The sequence below is a fragment of the Melanostigma gelatinosum genome (genome assembly GCF_949748355.1).
Source record: "Melanostigma gelatinosum genome assembly, chromosome: 1".
Classification (NCBI taxonomy): Eukaryota; Metazoa; Chordata; class Actinopteri; order Perciformes; family Zoarcidae; genus Melanostigma; species Melanostigma gelatinosum.
Genome location: NC_136634.1, coordinates 23181952 through 23201865, shown reverse-complemented (window position 1 = coordinate 23201865; position 19914 = coordinate 23181952). Strand labels below are relative to the sequence as shown.

The following is a 19914-nucleotide window of genomic DNA, read 5'->3' as shown; positions in this document are numbered from 1 at the left end:
CTAACTTCTCCCTAACATATTGTTAAATAACTCTCTCTACATTTGATTATTGTTTATTCAAGTGTAAACATATTGTACATGCAGTTATATCAATGAAAAATAATATTTAAACACATTTCTGTTATTATAACAAATCATTTTAATTGAGGGTTAAGAAACCCACATTACTCTATCAAAGATCAAACTATTAAAGAAAATAACAAAGACAAATATCAAACACAAGTTATTACATTAACTTTGTTCAAAGCTGTTTGTGTCACCTCTCTGCATCACTAATGTTCCTCCCTGTCGTCATCCTGTGCATGGCAGCTTCATCCAAGAGCTCCTGTTGTGATAGTTTTAATGTCGGTACACAGACAACATGCTATCTCATAATTTCAACTTTCTATCTCATAATTTAGACCATGGGGATAATTTTATTATCAGGTCTAACTTTTAATTATTTTTCCAAAAAAAAAAAAAAATCTTTTTTTTATTAAAAGTTTTTTTTTGCTGGCGGATTCGCGGGCCACATAAAATGACGTGGCGGGCCGGATTCGGCCCGCAGGCCTTGAGTTTGACACATGTGCGTTAGGAGTTAAACAAGTCGTCCTGTCAGACCCCCCCCAACACATTCCTGCCAATTGAACAGATGCACTACCCTCCTTTATTTCCCAAGAACTCTTCTCAGTTTGAATAGTTGCTGGAGGAAATAATCACAATGAACTTCTCTGAACTTCGCCTCTTTCAAAGAAGTGTAGAGATTCCACTCAATTTAACGAGAGAACCTGTGTTGCTTCCAGTATACCAGGGCTCCAGACTAACTTTTCCACTAGCACCACTGGTGCAGTTAGCCGCACCCTTTTGTTTGGCACAGCATTTTAATCAGTGATGTAAAGTAACTAAGTACTCAAGTACTGAGTACAATGCAATTTTGATGCTACTTTCTATACCACTACATTTCATTTTTACATTTATTTGTGAGTAAATTAAATGCATTGTTGTGCAGTAAAGTAAATGACCAAACCAAAATAAAATGACCTTTATGTAACCAGCTACAACATTAAAAATCCATCTTACACATTAATGATCAATCTAACCCTAATATTATAATATATCATAATTTAACACCTGAAGAGCCCAGTTGGCTGCATAGTGAGTACTTTTACTTTTAAGTACATTGTTTTGATCATATACTGACATCATTTTACTCAAATACGTTTTTGATTCCAGGACTTGTACTTTTTGTACGACTACTTTCAATGTTATTTTACCATGATTGTTGTATTTTTAGTTGTGTAAGATATCTTTGTGACTGAACCAGTGTCATTGATTATTATGGAAGAATTACTTTCACCATCAGTGAGTTGCGACCTCTCGTTGTCTTTCCTCTCTCTCTTTCCTCATTTTACTTAAAAGAAAGAAAAAAAAGAATCAGCGATAGACCGCTTCATTTATGGAACATGGTAACTGCGACATGGATCGTTTAGTTTTCGGGCGCTGTGAAGGCGAGCTGTGCACCGCCACGCACACGCGTATGGCGTTTACGTAATTAGCATCAACCCGCGTGCACAAATGCGGTCCCGCAAGCTCGGGGTTGAGACGAGCATCAGCTCGACCTTCCCTACGCGCTCACAACTGCTCAACACCCAAATGTCAAGTTGACTTTTGAGACTTTGGAAGCAGATGGAATAGACCAGTGGTTCTCAACTGGTCTGGCTGCTGGACCCACCATCACCCCTTAATGACAAGCCGGGACCCACGACCCAAATTATATATATAATTTGGGTATATCTATATTCAAGAAGTCTAGTAGTAGTAACGTCTCTGTGTAGTAAACTGTCAAATCAAATAAAGAAAGTACACATCAATTATATTTTAACAAATATTAATCTAATTTTTCAAATTTAACTGGATGGATTATAAATAATACATTGAAATACATGAATAAATGTTCTTCTCATTTCAAGTAAAATAACGGCTGGATTAAAGAATAAATTACGGAACAAAATACATTTTAGCAAAATAATTTTCACTGAATTGCCCTGCAGCTTTAAATTCAGTTCATTCAGGGTGAAGTGAAAAAGCCACAATATTATATTTTTCTCATCTTCTAAAAAGAGAAATTTGTGTTTGACTGGACAGACTCGTAGAGGTGAATTCTTCAGAGTCTCATGACTCTGGTCTCTCTGGCCAGTTCTCTCTTTTGGAGATCATCCTATGATTTCACTTTCACGACTCACACCTCAATAAATAGTCCTGCTCTGCTCATATGTCCTCGTCTCTCCCCGTGTGTCACAGTGTGTGTACATCTCACTCAAGTCAGGAAACATGTCAGAATACCCATATTTGATTGGATGAGCTGCATCATGTGATGTGATTCACAACGCATTGGTCGGTGTTTTTCCTGCACCGCTGAGCAAGTGCCGTAAATGCTGGAATAATTCTGCTGCATAAAAAATGCCCTTCAAAATTAAATCACATTTTTATTTATTTTTTTGTCAGGATACACTGAAAACAGGTCCGCGACCCACCAGTTGAGAATCACTGGAATAGACAGTAGCTGATGTCTCCACGACAGAATGATCATCGTGCACTCGCATGGTATAGCGACCACGTGATCTTTTAACTCGCACACTCACAAAAAAACACCATTTTGATCGCAGTCTGGAGCCCTGTAAAGGCAGGATGCTGTTAGCCTAGGTTAGCATAAAGACTGGAAGTAGGAGGTAGCCAGACGCTGCAGAAAGTGCAGGGCGGATGGATACAAAAGATCTCTGACACATCATTTTTACAATCCAGTTTGTGTACAGATTAAACACAGACCAAGCATGTTTGTATATTATCTTTAGAGGTGCTGCTACGTGGATTTATTTTTATGTTGTAAAAAGGATTCTCGTTAATCCTTTGAGTAAAATGGTGACCTCACACCTGTGATGAAAAAAGTAGGTTTTGCTGGTTTTTCAATTATAACTCGCCAAATCAATCTCTTAAATTGCTCTCAGCGTCTCCTTTGCTCTGTTATTACTACATCCAGCATTCCCGGTGACTCTGTCCTCTCTTCCCCCATCAACTCCATTGCCATCTCTTTTTCCCTCAAACCTGTCTTCCCGTTCTCCAGACGTTTTTTTCCTCCTCAGGTCTCCTCATTAAAACTTGATGGAGACGAGTGAAGCCAATAATCTTCAGGCCCCGTGAACGACCCTGCCTGAAATCAATAGGTTTCTGGAGAACAACAACACAATGGGAGTGGGGGGGGGGGGGGGGGGTGTCTGGTTTATTAAATATTTCACAGAAGGTCTCTGAGGAGAGAAGGGGGAGAGTTGTGGTGATGCATTGTCTGACCCAATTAGCATCTCCTGTTCACCTGCCAAGCTCCAGCCGTGGCTCCACTCTGACTTTTACTCGTCACGACAAGCCACTTCTGGGACAGTCAGACTCTTCGGAGCGTTAGCCTCGCCGCCTTGTACACTAATCACGACATGATGCATCTGTGCCTGTCACACCCTTGAAGAGGGCCATCTTGGCTCCGTGTATAAATCGGTCACCGCCAGCTCGAAAATGATCTCGCTCTCAAGACGCGATGAGGCTCCTCTGGGATGAGCCAACTCTTGCCAAACACTGGCTCAGCTTTTTGTGTTGCGAATCATGATCATGTTCTTCTACTCTTAAGCTATGCCTAAAACACTTAGCTTTCGTCTAATTTTTACATTCACAGAAGAGTCAACCTTTTCATTTACCCATCGAAAAACACATGTTTTTAATTCTTGAAACATTTAGATGACGGCCTCTTAAGGGGATGACAGCCTTTGCTTTGTTCAATGTTACTCTGTGCTGCTATGTAAATGCATTAGCGCTGACTGCTACCGTTAAATAGTCCTGTGAAAGAAAATCTTTTCTATGCCAGACAGACAGGGGAAGGGACTATTTTGTGTTTAAAAGGTAACTTCACCCTCAGTTCTGAGCAGGCGGCAACCTCCTGTCCTGCAGAGTGAAGCCAATGCGGAAGTGTCTAAAAGCTTGCATTCTCTCTACTGGCCATCAGGGGGCGACTCCTCCAGTTGCAAAGAAGTCTGATTGTATGGAAGTCTATGAGAAAATGACTCTACTTCTCACTTAATTTAGTACCTCAATAATCAAAACATGAGTTTATGGTCTCAATCTTAAATACAGCATGATGTTTTATTTAGTAAATTATGATCCATTTAGAATCAAATAGACCATAAAGCGGAGTATGCTTTAGGGCGGGGCTACTGTGATTGACAGGTCACTGTCGCTACCAGAGCCGTGTACGGCTGTATGAAATGAAACCTGATAAACACAGGTTTCATTTCATAAACCTCCATCATCACAGCTCTGTGTCCTGTTTTGTATTCAACTTTTGCATGAGTGTGAGTATTTATCTTTTTATGTCGGCCTATGCACTGACCATTAAGTCAATCAAAGGCCACAGACAATGAAAGCTCAGCCTTTATTCTAGATTAAATTCAGGTCACTGGTCGTATTTATTTATCACTCTTCAGTGGAGCAAAGTAACAAGGTATTGCACTTAAATTGTTAAGGATTAGACCAGTTTGTGGGTCGTGGCTTCTCAGTGTCTAATTAGGGCTCCATGTCACGTTTCAGACGTTTTTTAGTTGTTAGCAGTTCCACTGAAGAATGTCCTCTCTAAACCCGTTTCATTTAAATAACTGTTTGACACTCAAAGAGGCAAACTCTTCAAATACTTTACAGATTAGAAGATATTCCCAAAAATGAACTTATTTTCTTCTTTCCCTTTTCCCTCTCCCATAGAGAGCAACAGCCTTTGTTGCACCAGCTTCTGTAACTCAATGCAATATCTCATTCAGGAATTCTTTAATCTGTCTTTCTAAAAACTATTTTTTATTTTTAAGTCAAATTGGCTTACAGCAGTTGCCAAAATCAAAACCATTGTCATTTAATTTGAACAAAGTTAAACAAGATTTAGTGAGCAACGAAAAAAAACTGCAGCGCTCAAGACATTGTGAACCTGTTTTGTCCATAGCCCCAATACTTCACCAAAGATCTTCTACAGCGTTTGCTCTTCTCTGTCCTTCTGTTGAGCCATGACATGCACATCGGACCGGCACATACAGGTACTTTGGAAAAAGCCAAAGCCGTGCCTCTTTTAGGGATGGAAAAAATCGAAGATCCCATAGATGTCAATGATATTTGACGTATGTTTGGATTGTAATCTTGACAGGTTTGGATACATTTATCTCTTTTTTACTTCACTAAAGCAGCAGAGTACATCTTTTACAAAACTGACAAACAATAAATGTTCATGCCAGTGCAAACATTGACTGATTTAGGTCAACAGAGTCTTGATGAATGGTAAAGATAAAGATAAAAAATCCACTGGGATCAAGCTGTTTTTGTGTTTAATGATGGATCTGTTTCTAAATTTAAGATCACAGTTTTTATCAGCTTCTCTTGTCACTCAGAGTGAGTTACATCGTGTATCACCCCTCTCTCATGTGTATGTGATAACTATTCATTGGTGTGCATTGCCCTTCATGAGACATGGAGCTTGGTGATGAATGAGTAACGGGATGAATTCAAATAGAAGAAAGACAGAATACAAGCAACAGATGGCAAAAGAAAGAAGCTGCCAAAACCTTTCACTGCGACTCCTTTTGTCTCCACCTTCACCATCAGTCGGAGTAAGAAAGGATGGAGGTGAGAACTTTAAAACAAACCTATTTCACAAAGGTTTGTGTCAGTCATTTGTTGAATGTTAGAATATTTCTGTTTCAGACGGTCAACTGACAGTTTTTCTCAATGTGCGTCAGACGATCCGATGATTCTTGTATTGATCGCCTGCCTCCTCTCCACCCGAAGCAACTTCTCTTGTCTCCCATATTATCGGGGATGTAATCACTGCTGACACACCGACATCAAAATCATGATGGAAAGGATGTGTAGCCTGAGAGTCAGACTTAATCGCCATTTCGTTGCACTGCATCATTCAGTCTGACTTCCTGCTCGTTAGCCGACTTCTTTCGGGGTATTTTACTCTCATCAATCAGTAACAAGTGACGTATCGGTCCCGCAGACATCATTTTCAGTCGACATGGAAGCTGTGGGAGCAACATTTTTTGATGTGGATTGATGAAATGCAAGCTGCATAACATGATTTCCTCCAGGTTTGTTGACATACTCTTGTCATTTTCCTTCTCAACCCCGTTTTTAGAGAGTGTGCTTATATCATGCTAATTTGCAAGTTTTTAAGGGAACGTAATGCCGCTTGGGCCGATATGTTTTCATATATTGAACATATCAGGAGAATGTAAACTGATCGTATGTTTTCCCTAATAGCCATTCTTGCAATAGAATGTCCACTCACAGCAAATAAAGCATTGTTGGACCTTTTATGGTTGTGTTTTGCAACTTGTCAAATGATTGTATCCTCAAGATTTCAATCCTGGTTGTTTTGGCCATGGTTAGCAGCAGGGGCGTCGTTAGGCCTGTTTTAGGGGGGCTGAAGCAATCTAACTAAGTTGTTTTGTTCCCTAAACCTGACTAAGTTGTTTCCTGTGAAGATAAATGTTTATTTTGAAAAGACTGTATGCATGTAACGAGCAGAAATTGACACGGTTTGCTGGACTTTTGCAGAAAAACACACAAAAAGTAGGAGTACACTGTCTGATCAGTAATCTGAATAATCTGATGTTCATACATGAATGAATGAATGAATTTTATTTATATAGCGCTTTTCACAGACAGTAGTATCACAAAGTGCTTAACAGAGCAGACATTTAAAAGCATAAAAACACAGTGTGACCCTAGGGTCAATAAATTATCTACACAGAGAAAAAAAAGAATAAAATAAAAAATAAAATAAAAATGTAAAACATATTTTAAGAGCAGGTCTAGGACATGGGTTTACTTTTACACAAACGCCAGCCTAAACAGGTGGGTTTTGAGCTGGTTCTTAAAAGTATCCACAGTATCTGCGAGGCGCAGAGTTGCAGGCAGAGCATTCCAGAGCCTCGGGCCACTGCCTCAAAGGCTCGGTCACCACGGGTCTTAAATCGTGTGCGTGGGACTGACAGAAGACCTAGAGCGTTTGACCTGAGAGTGCGGGCGGGTGAATAGGGGCGAAGTAGATCAGCTACATAAGCCGGAGCCTGACCGTGAAGTGCTCTGTAAGTGACGGTGAGAATTTTAAAGTGTATCCTAGATGCTGCAGGGAGCCAGTGGAGAGATCGGAGTACACATAGCAGTGGCTCTGTGAATGGGAAACAAACAAAGTGGTTTGGATTGAGCAACTATTTTCCAGCCACTCAGCAAGATGATGCGTTCGTGTTCATGCACAGGACAGGGGGAAGGCCATGGATGTACAAAGAGATAGGCAGTGGAAAGGAGAGGGAGGGCAAATCTGGAGGGGCGTATTTGTTAGCAGGTTCAAATATCAACAATCCTTTTACAGAATCGCTGACTCCACCTTTTAACACAGCTCTGATACGGTTGTAAGTGAATAAACAGTTCACACTGAGGCTAATATCAATGAGATCAATGAGGGATTACAAGGAAACATCGTTTTCTTGCAAATCCCTCGTGCCTACGTTGGCAATCTGAATCCAACGCTGGAATGGCGGACCTCGCCACTACTAACTGCTTTTGTATGAGATTGATTGAGATGTTTATGTTTTATTCGTTTGTAACGACTTGCCTCATGTTGCTGCCTTTTTGTCAAGGTCGTCATTGTAAATGAAAACTGGTTCTCAATTGACGTATCTGGTTAAATAAAGGTAAAATAATTTTAAAGAGGTAATTGCTGAATGAAAATACATTGAATGGCTATTGCTGATTGAATGCTGACCATAAAGAGCATGAACACAGGGTTACATGTTATGATATTGTTAAGAATTGTAACCATGCTGTTTTTTAAAATGTAGATTAGTCTACCATTGGTAGCATGAGACACGTGTTTACCAAAATCACAACCTTTCCCTAACCTCAACCAAAGTGCTTTTGTTGCCCAAGCTTAACCACACATGGGACATAATGTGAGGTCTCTGGCATTAAGTCAACGCCAGACCTATTCGAATCAATGAGACATCTGGAATTGTGGTTGGCGACTGAAAGGTCTGGAACTAGGAAAATTGAAAAGATGGGAAAATGGAAAAGCCTTTGATGGTGATTAATTGCATCTTCTGTTTCCATGACACTTATCCGCTACTCAAAGTCTTCCCAGGCTTCTGATTCACATTCATTTGCTGCTGCTGCTGCTTAAAAGAGATGAAAGGATCAGCCTAATCAAACAGCGGTGCCCACGTCTCACATGAGCTCTCGGTCTCTGCAGTGTGTACAACGAAGCTTACTTCCCTGTCTTTTCAATCCCCTGTAAACGATGGTACAACGGCATAGCGATTGAATGATTGCTGATAATTATTTTTAAATATCATCAACCAGATATGCATCTCTCTGGATGAGATTTCTCCTCCTCAAGTCTGACTCAACAAACAGCTTTGGGCTTTGGTGAGATGCTGTAAATAGCTATGGACAGAGTAAGCGACTTGTGAGACCGGGTTCTCTGGGGGGGGGGGGGGGGGGGGAGTGTTCCTGAATGGGCCTCTAATTATACTCATCTTTTGGTTTTCACCCTCTGCAAAATGCATGTATGTAGACTTTTTGTGGATACAGGGTACATTTCGTCAGGACAGTTGACCTCAAAACTATCTTCACCAACATTCTGAAGAAACTAAACACATAACAGCGTAGGTGTATGAAACCTTCGTTTCTTCCTGACACCTGCCCCTGAAATGCATTTCGGATATGAAACTCTGTCCTCCAGTTCCTACCCTAATCGTTGTAACTACTTAGAACTGAGAGTAAGCGGCGCTACTTCTTGTTTTTCGTGCTTGTTCTCTGTCAGCAACTGTCTTGACAATCCATGCTGACAGCCTGAGGAGGTTGACACCTGACAGCTATGTTGCTGTGGCTCCTGGTTGGTTCCTTTCTCTACAAGATGATCTGCAGTTTAAAATTTAGAGGTACTGCATTTCCATTTTAAAAGTCAAAGCTGTAGTAATAAATATTCCTTCATCAGCAATGGATAAATTGATCGACTCAGAATGTTTAGACGCAGCTCTCATCTGTGTTGCTTTTGGCTTCAACAGCTAAAAAAACGAAACAAGTGCGTATTGGTGGAAATAATGTGTGTTGTCGAGTCATCAAAGGTGTCAGTAAACATGAGCTGTGTCAAGGTGGTCAGGTCCTGGCTGCATTCAAACATGATTGTGTGTGTTGTGTGTGTTGTTGCTCCAAACACAATCGGATCAGTGAGGATGAATAAATGCATTTCTCCTCTGTTGCATCTCCATTTCCTGGTCAACGAGCCTCGACAGCTCTCGTCTGTGATGTGAGCCATCGATCAGCAGTGGACTTCAAACGCCGAATGTGCGAGAGGGAGAAAGGACACACAGCTGTCTGTAGCTCCTCGTGTATGACGGATGATATATACTCAACCTCTCAGTCCATCATTGAAACAAAAGGCTGCACCGACAACAGTGTCACTGGACGGACGCTCTCTTTTTACATGTACACTTGTCTCAGCTGACTCTGGTCCAACCGCCTCAGCAATTAACAAAGAGTAACAGAAATATGATTTATTGTCAACTGCTGCATTGGTATTTCTGCTCGGATTGATTTCCCAGTGCATTTTACACAGCGAGGTTAACTTGAATTCATCTTTCTCTGTGTCTGCGTGTATTTTCTGTGTGTGTGTTCTCCAGTGCTCAGCCCGTGCCCTGTTGCCGCGTCGTCGGCCAGAAGGTGTCACTCCATCTATAAGGGCTTCGCTCAGTGTCTGATGGCGCTGGGAGACAGTCTCGCCGACAGCGCCCGCAAGGACGAGGACACGCACGAGATCCACTCCATCTGCAGGTTGGTGTAATCACTTGAGAAACTTGAGTTTTGGCTGAAATGCCCCCAAATAAAAAAAATGCCTCTAGAAAGTGAAAAAAGTACATGGGCAGGGCTGGGAGGGCGGCTACGACTACGTCTATTGTCGGCTCATCTTCGGTAACCAGTGTAGCATTACGATCACATCGAAAGACTTTTCTTTAATTCTACCATGATGTCATGCTACAGTTACAGAACATGAGAAGCACCACATGAACTGCTGGGCTTGGTCTACGTTACACGAACATGTAGCCAGACGTTACTGCCTTTGAATACCGTTCATGATAGCCATAGCTCTTTCAATTAGCTTTCGCCAATCGCCAGCGCTAACGGTAATCGCCAATGGTTCACGTCACCTGGCTCCAGATCAGCCAACTGCAAAATGAAATTGCAATAGCCGGGTTTCAACCAGGGCAGTCTTCACAATATGTAGACCTAAAATACTTTGCACTAAAATGTCAAGGTTCCATCAAGAACACTACTAAACACTCGCATACAATGGTTTTCAACTGAAAAAAGTGCTGATTTATTTACTCACATAAATCACATATCACCAAGTCAAGTTAAATAGGGAGCTTGCCGAGTTTCAGTTTTTGAAGATGCATTTTTAAACCCCGCAGAGCAGATAGGTCAGTATCAGTGTGTATTTGGTGTATTTAGTGACATTAGAGGACAGCCGCTCGCTGGGGGGAAGGCAGTACACATTCTGTGAGCTAGAACTGAGTATGCAAGGCTTTTGGAAAGTCAGTGTGCTGTCTGATATCAATAGTACATCTGTAGAATCCCACAGATCGAAGCCTTGTCCCTCTAATCCCTCACTGGACTTACCCATGACCGGTTCACATGCAGTTATAAGAATAATATTTCCTAAGATAGCTGTGTGTGAACATTCATAAATTACGACATTACCATAGATACATGAGTAAGTTTGCCATAGACAGTTTGAAACGTTGCAATGAAAGTTTCATGGCTGTTGTAAAGGAGAATCAGGAGCTTTAGAATGGGCTAGTGGTGTATATAACCTGTGTGCAATGTAAATGTCTAACTTTTACACATGCTTTAAGTCAGGCCAAGGACCCCCAAACTGATAGAGAGATGGAGCAGGGACCCCCGACTATATATTGTATAAAATTGTGTTTTATATTAAATGGGCCTAGTACCGCGTATACCTCTTGAGTGTGCATTCAAGACTAAGCTATTCAAATAATACACAGGTTCATATATTCATGTTTTTATTTTAAACATGTGCAAGGTACAGTGAGTAGGGAGGCCGAGCCACCGCCATTTATAAACACACCTTGTCAGCTGATACCAATGCCAATATCAACATGGTCTGTCAATTGCATGATAATCATGCAAACAAGCTATTCAAATTGACGTTTTTATTTCAAAAATAAATGTGGAAACTAAAATGAGTGATGGCCCATTCGTGCCACTGCCATGCAAACATATACCTGTTATCTTTCATACAATACTGAACTATTAAAATGATGGACAGATTCATGTTTAGAGAAAAATACAATTTTTAAATTTTTTTTTTAATTGTCGAATCAACCAAAACATTTCGCGGACCCCCTGCAGTACCTCCGCGGACCCCCTGTTGAAGACCTCTGCTTTAAATGATCCTCTTCAGTGTTATTACCTACATGAATAAGAACACAGCTGAGATCATTAGCTCATACAGTGACCAGCCCTCTGCTGACAGGCCCAGATCCGGCCATAGTGCCGCCTTCGACCAAAGTTGTAGCTCTGGCAGAAGGAGGAAGGCTCAGCGCCCGGCATTGGCAGTTCCTCCTTCGGCTACTAGTGTTTTCGGAAACAAGGATGGAGAACTCTGCACAGTGGACAATATATACTGTATAATATATATACAGCATAAGGGATATTAGTCCTGTTCTAGGTTCTGTGTCATCAACAGCATGCTGTTGAAGATTCTGGTGCACCAAACTGACATCAAGACTGTGATATTTCTTTCATTTCTCCCTCCATTGCTGCAAACTAAATTTCCGTTTGCCATTAAGAATTCCCCTCGCGATGTGGCTTTCACAAGCACAGATCACAGGATTGTGATGAACTCCATGATAAAATGAAAAATGATTTCACTGACTGGGATTATATGAAAGGGATATTGAGTCTTTCACATACACAAACAGTGATGACTGCGAGTTATGCCGTTTGACTGCTAGATTGCCACAACTCTGCCAGGTGTTAGTTGAGGTTGAAGGAGAACGCACGCGTTTATCTTGTTCGGTTTATCATTTATTTCATACAAAGGTATGACATTTAATTGACACAGATTTAAAAAAAAAAATGTGTCAGACGGCACCTTTCTGAGTGATTTTAAATTCTGCCAGTTTAGTGTAAGAGAAGATAAACTGTTATGATGCGGTAGCTGTTGCTCATATTTTTCCATTTCTCAAAAGTGGAAACAGAGATTGGGGTTCCTGGGGTTCCTGGTGTTCCCCGTGACAGCGGTGACATTTGAGGGCCGGTGTTGCTAGGACGCGCTGTCCACATCCGTGGTGCTCTATAGACTGGAGCATGTCACAGCTCTGTATAGCACACAAAGAGCATTCAAGACACATTGTTGGTTATGTGATCGAAACAATTTATGATGCCTGTCAACATTTGGTCAGTCCCATCGAGGTGTTGAGTAGTATTCTACTCGTATAGTACAAGCTAGCTGGCTTTAAACGATAGCACTGCTTTGCACTCGTCCTCTCTATTTGTTCATGTTGTCTTCAACACCTGCTGAGTTGTCTGCAGCTCCTGTGCACTCACTGCTATGTTTGTCCTGCATTATACAAAGGAAGAGTTCCTCCAGGTGTTAGCTGTCATAAGGAGCCACGAAGTAACGTTGGCAGTGCTCAAATCACGGATAGGCCTGTGTGATCGCTGGAATTTACAGGTAAATGCTGCTGCTGTCAGTAGCTTTATAATTAAATCCCCCCCCCCCCCCCTTCACAGCAGCACAAATGTCTAACATGGGTGAAATGCATCGAACAAGTTTCATGCATCTGTGTATATATGATAATTGGAGTCGAGTTTAAGTTCAAGCTTCTATGAGCAACTTTGATTTTGTGTTGCCTTTGGCGGTCCCTGTGGACTAAAGTGGTTTTCTTTGAGAAAAACTTTCTGTTCACTTCAGCAGGGTCTGACAGTCTGACCTGCTCAGTCCTGCCAGCGGGCCCAGCAATACGGCCCAGGTCTCCTGCAGCACGGTGTTGGTGTTAGCCCCCAGAGTGGACCAGCGGAGTAGTAATAGTGAGGCAAAGCTCTGCTCCTGGTCAGAGGAGGAGCAGCTGCTGCCTGGGGCAGAGCTCTCCGCCTCCCGCCGGAGCTTCCCGACAGGCAGCAGCGAAGCCGGATCTGGGTTTCTGAGTGAACCTGTATGATTTCATTTGATTTTGCGCTGAATCCGACCCGATGACACCGATGACAGGCACGAAGAATAACTATATAGGAACAGCCAATCATCTGACTGATGGTCTCGTTTACTTATGCAGGTCATACAGAGGCATCAGTATTAAACTGAGACTGTTTCATAAGCAGTTAAAAGTTCCTCACAGTAACTTTAACACAGACATGAAAGTGAAATCAGTCCTCTCATCTACAGTAACTCTCGGCTAGAAAGCGAAAACACATTTCCCCAAAATGAAGAACTCTTCCTTTAAAGAGATGAGCTATTGAACCATCATATTAGTCACTGAAGAAAGAAATTGATCAAATAGAAACGTCTTGTCATTTCTTTGGTAATTACATTTTTGATGAAATAAGACTAAGGCTAAAATAAAAACAAAAAACACCAATGGATGAACTGATTTCTCAGAAAATGTTTGATTTTTTCACTTTGAATACTTCACACCCAAACAACTCTGCCTCCTCTCTTCTTCCCAGCACATCTCCACTCTGCAGCTCTCTTTTTAGCCTGTCATTGTTTGGGCTGGAGGCCTGATGACGCTGATAAAAGATGCAGCATCTCTCACTTCCCTTCTCTCTTTTACCCCCACTTTTTTGTTCTCTCACCACTCCATTTCTCTGTATCCTGTATCAATCCATCATACCTCTCTCTCTCTCTCATCTCCGCTCACATCTCTATTTATACATACCTCTGTCATCCATCTTCCAGAGGAGTCGTATCCTCTCGACCAGGGATGGGAGCCATTAATGGGCGAAGGGACTCAGATTAGGTCTGCTGATCTGAGAGCAGTGTTTCTGTTGAGTTAAATTAGCACGGTTCCAAAAATGATATCAAACTCCTGAAGTACACAGAATCCTCACAGCAGACTGTAAACACATGCTGGGAACAGCAGAGTTCAACCAAAGAGGTCAAAGTAGTTATTACGTTCAGATAAAGTTGCCACGCTGCAAGAGCTGACAGCTTAAGTAGTCATTTAACGCCATATAAATGGAATTGTGACTAGCACTCTTTTCCCCACTGCATTATGAATGAAGCTTGCGCAAACTGAAGTGCGCCATCACGCAGCGGCAGCATTCATGCTCTATATAAGACGGCTCACAGACATTAAGTCGTTCACAGGAAAGTGTTGTCGCTGAGCTCGCCGTGTGAGCCCGCGGGGACTCCACGGAGGATTTCCCTTTGTTTTGTTCAAGACGCATTTTCATTGAGATCTGCAAAGTGTGACATCACAGTCCTTGTGGAAAACCTAATGGAGTTATCCTGAATACATCGTTCCGTGAGGATGTGTGCATGCGCGAGCCTCTCCTCGCAGTATCTTTTGACATCTGCTGACAAAACCAGATTTCATTGTGTTTCACACGCAATAACAATCAAGCATCTTATCTTTTCTTGGCTCAGGCTCGACTAAACTCTCTGGACTCCTCTCCTAGTTGCTTCCCTCCTATTTCAACCTCGCTGCCTGACAGCGTGGCTCTTGGGACGGTAGTGTCGGTCAGTTGGTTCACCACTTTGGTCCAGACTGAAATATATCTACAGCTGTTGGGTGGATTGCTGTGTATTTTTGTACAGACGCTCATGGTCCCCAATGGATGAACCGTAGATCAAAGTATCCACAGTGAAATATCTCAACAACAGTTGGAGGGATTTTAGCGGTGGAAGCTAGAGGTACATTCACTCAAGTAGTGTTCTTAAGTACAATTAGGAGGTACTTGCACTTATTTGTAGTTTTTCCATTTTCTGCTACAATTCAGAAGTAACTATTACACTTTGTTCTCCACTGCATTTATTTAATAACTTTAGTTATTTTAAAGGATCAGATTATTAGTACCAAGTATAATCGATAAATACATGTTGATGTATTATTGTAGGTTAAGTTTAGACTTTATTGATCCTTTTGTGAAGTTCACAAGCTACCCAGCAGAATATAAAGTTATTAGAATTAGGCCCAACTTTGTAATTTGCAAATTTTTCTGAAATGGGTCATTCTGCATGATGAGCACTTTTAATTATGGTACTGTACTTAAAGTATATTTTAATGATACTACTTTTGTACTTTTACTGAAATCAAATTTTGAATGCAGGACTTTTACTTGCAACTGAGTATTTCTACACTGTGGCGTTAATACTTCAACATCTGGATTCTTCTTCCACCATCCGACAAGCAGGTTTTCTGCTTCTCCTTTTTCATCCAGATGACAATGACGTGTGTATCGGTGTGCATTCATTGGAGAGCATTGTGATTTTCAAACACTTCGAGTTTGGTTTTAACCTCGACTGTCGATCAAAATGAGGGTCGGGTTGTACCGGTATACCGATGTCGTATTAAGATTGACAATTAACATTTGTTTGTACGGTATTGTCGCGCACCTTAAGAATTTGACAATTATCATTGATCATAGAACATTATTTTAAAGTCACAGCTAATGGTATTTTTCATTTCGTAGTTAATTTAATAATAGTGCTGCCAACATGTAAACTAACATGCTTTAGTTAAATAGCATGTTATAGTGACCTGCTGTTTCTTTTATCAGGTTTATAATTCAGTTTATTTTTCATAATATAATGATAAGTTAAGGGTCCCTGTAACTAATGATAGTAATAATAAAAACGCAAATAATATTTCTAAATAATAATAATAGTGTAACACAGCATTCCGGGATATTTTCTGAGACGGTTATACCGTGAATATCTCACACTGTGACAACCCTAAATGAGGGGAAGGGAATGGTTCAAGAGAATTTCCTCACAAGTAGAATAACATCGTGTGTGTGTGTGTGTGTGTGTGTCACCATGGCCCTGCAGCCCACCCGTGGTGCCACTCCACTGTTGTTGAATGTCCTCTATTCCTTGAGGTATCAATTAAACTACTAATCCTGCAACCCAGCCACCTTAGTGTGAGAGTTGCCTAATGCAGGGACATAAGAGCCCTCACACACAATCCTCATGTCCGCATACACTCTTCTCCCCAATCTACACTCTCTGTGTCCTCGCCTCACTTTCTCATATTTCCCCCCCCCCTCTCTCTCTCTCTCTCATCCCTCTATTTCCTCCTCTTTGTTCACTCTCTTTCCTTCCCTCTTGTCTTCTCTCACCTCTCTCCATCCCTACACTCTGTTTTTTTAGCCTTTTCCCTCTCTCCAGCCAGGAACATGGTTTTAGCACTTTTATCAGAGCCACCTAATGAGGAGGTAGCATGGCGCTCCCCTCTGAAGATCGGCAAGCACGTGCACATGCACACACGTGCACGCACACACATGCATGCTACAGTGTAGTCTGAATAAGAGGCTATGGTTTGCATCTAGGCCAAGGCTGCTCCATTGTCAGAGATCTCCCAGGAGTGTGCCGCTGCTTTTATTCCTCATATTCACAATGGGCTTTATGCAGTTGCAATCATTCACCGTTGATCCGGAGGAGGTTAGGTGAAAAGGAAATATTTGGGGCTAAAGATACAGTTGGCACAATAGAATTAAACATTCACCTTTTTGCTGCAGCTTTGAAAGGAGCAGGGGAGGTTCAGATGAAAAATAGGTACCGCTTTATTAAGGGAAAGTTCTGAAGGGTTATCAGTAATACGTTTATTCATGTTAAAATCACTTTGAATGACAGCAGTTAGCCGCTAATATGTATTCATGTATAATGAGAAGAAGGCTTGGGTTGCCAGGTTGTGAACTCACTAGAATATAATTGAAATCTGCCACATTGTTGGAAGCCTGTATTATAAATGGATGCCAGTCTTTTTTTTTTAAAGACTAAATATACTTAATATATTAATAATACATAATACATAAAAGTTGTAGTATTTTCCCCCAGAACTGTATTCCTGACAGTGTGGAGAAAACTCTGAAACACTATTTGGGACTTCATTTTGGGAAGTGAAAATGACAAATAGTTTAACTAAATATTTTAAGGGATAGTGTGTAGCAGCATCTAATGGTGGGGTTGTGCTTTCCTACCAACTGAATACCTCCTCACTCCTCCCTCTCCCAGACTGCTGTAACGTGAGCCGCCGAGTGCAAATACCGCTCACCGTATTGAATATTATATTCTATTTCTGCTAATAGATCCGCAAAAATGCTAGACACTGGCCCTCTTTAAGTGAACAAATAAAGGAATTAGAAGTACTGCCTCATGGTTGTATGCCTCCGCAAATGAGTCATGTTGCAGTTTACCTCCATGTCCGTCCAAAATGTCCTCTTTTTATCCTGTTTGACATTTGTCTGAAATTGTCATAATTAGCGTATGAATGCTTAAGCTACAGACCATATAAAACGAGTGTTATCAGAAAGCTCTCTCTTCCAAGGTTCAGTTTTCTTTCACTCAGCCTCCTTCCACCGCAGCCTCTCTATATGCTTTCAAATTCTTGTCCTCCACAGATTTAGATAAGGCCATTCATGCTTTCATTGCATCTCATTGCAGCGTCTCACTTTAAAGTCCCTTTCAGCTCATTTAGCATGTAGCGGTTACGATTTAAACTGCTGCCACACAAAGACGGCATAATATTCCCAAGATGCGCATCTCTTTTTTGGTTATAGATTTAGAAATGATATAAAGCAGGAAGAGTTTCAATTCTTCCTTTTTTATTGATACAAAAAAGGCTTTCACATATAATACTATTGAGCCTTAAAAACATGAAATAGTCTTGTGTTGGCGGAAAATAGAACTTTTTTCCTCAACGAGGTGAAAGAAGCCTTCTTGAAGTGCGTCAACACGGTAACCCTGATGAAGGCCACTGCAGCTGAAGCGCGAGGATTTTAATAGAACTCTTCTCAAGAACAGCTGAATTATTTTTCATTTCTTTGCTGCTTTTCAATTTATGCAATCCGCCGGAGCTGAGAGGCCGCAGTATTTTTTTAAACTTTTTTTTGTTAACGACAAGTTAAAGACAAGAGACATACATATACATAACAACAAGAGGATGACAAGAAATTGTAATGCAGTCATTGATCATTGTGTCGGCCAAATATGTCAACCCTTTGTTCCACCAAAAATGTAAAAGAATAGTTTAATACAGTAAACAGCTCACAGTAACAGCAGTGTCAAGTTTTGTTCAGAAAACTTTTAACAAATATTTCTTGAATCGTAAAGATGTCAAGTCATTCTGCATTTACATATCATGTGACTCCAAGTGGAGCCCTGACCCCAAAGTGGAAAAAAGTCTGCTGTTTTGTTCTTTTCCGACGCACTCTCATCCACAGCATTGCACACTGCTTCACTGAAGCTGAACGTACTCTCAGCTCCATTTTCTTCCTTATGTTCCCCAACATATCTTGTGCTGCTCTGCTGAGCTTCACTCTTCTCTGCTCTACATACTTTCGCTCCATTGCCTTCTCCAATTTCCTGACACAACTTGTGTCAGGAAGTGTGTGTGTGTGTGTGTGTGTGTGTGTGTGTGTGTTGGAAGTGTTGACAGTTGTGCAGCACTAGTTGGCTAACGTTAGCTATAGCTAGCCACCACACCATAGGATTGATGGGAGCCGAGAGAGGGCAGCATTAGCGTTAGCATTAGCGTTAGCATTAGCGTTAGCATTAGCATTAGCATTAGCATTAGGGAAATTCTTCGCAGCTGTGCGCAAGCTGTCTGTGACGCTGAACACACCTCTACCTGCCTCAGCGGCCTGTGAAAGGCTATTTAGCATCGCAGGACTAGTCTTCAGCCCAAGAAGAGCGAGACTGAATTCTCACAATTTTGAAAACCAACTTCTTTTGAAGATGAACAGGACATGTTTCAGTTTCAAGTAATGACTGTGTTGCTGTTTTAGTATTTATCATGTTTTGATATTTGAGTCATGTTGTGGATGATCAGATGGAGTTATGATGGGAGCAGTCGCCCAATTACAGATTCAGCTTGAGCAAAACCTTTGTCTATTGTGTTCAAATCAGGCCATAGGAGTTTACAAGGCAGGTGTCCTTTCTCAAAACACTGACCTGATGCATCAAGTGGATATTTTCTGCTGAACATAATATTATGCATTGGTCCTCTACATCCTCTAGTCGGAATGAGCATACTTATAAACGCACTGTTACAACTCCTTCAGTGTCATATTGCTTTTCGAAGAATTATGATGATACGTTCATAGTAGATGCAAAAGTATACTTATGTACAATATATTATGTTGAACATTGTTGCTGCTGGATGGATCACAGCAACCCAATTATGTTCAACACAGCTCCATGTCCTTGGTCATGGTGCCACTTAAAAGAATAAACTTCATCATTCTCAAAATTCTGACCCTTTGCTTTTTTATGAACAGCATTTACTTTTACTTTCAATGAACAGGTTATGATATTCATTTAATGTTCAGGTTATGATGTACATTTAATGTCAGAAAATTACTTTTGATACTTGAGTACTTAAGTACAATAAATATCAGATACTTTAAGACTTTTACTCAAGTAGTATTCTAATAGGTGACTGTTTACTTTTACTGGAGTAGTTTTCCAGTAAGGTATCTTTACTTTTACTGAAGTATGGTTTTTGAGTACTTTATACACCACTGCTGTTACTCAACTCACAGTAAATAATTAGTTGTTTGTGTATGCATATGTGCGTGTGTGTGTGTGTGTGCGTGAGAGAGCGTGATAAC

General features: G+C 41.1%; 1 protein-coding gene across 1 annotated transcript in view; it reads left to right on the top strand.

Moving 5' to 3' along the window:
- nrn1la (neuritin 1-like a) overlaps positions 1 to 19914 on the top strand; it is a gene marked incomplete at its 3' end in the record, with an annotated part of 82882 nt that overhangs the window by 51137 nt on the left and 11831 nt on the right. Inside the window, exon 2 of the mRNA XM_079275236.1 lies at positions 9741 to 9891. Within this exon, the coding sequence (XP_079131362.1) occupies positions 9741 to 9891 (151 nt within the window). The remainder of the gene's footprint in view (positions 1 to 9740; positions 9892 to 19914) is intronic.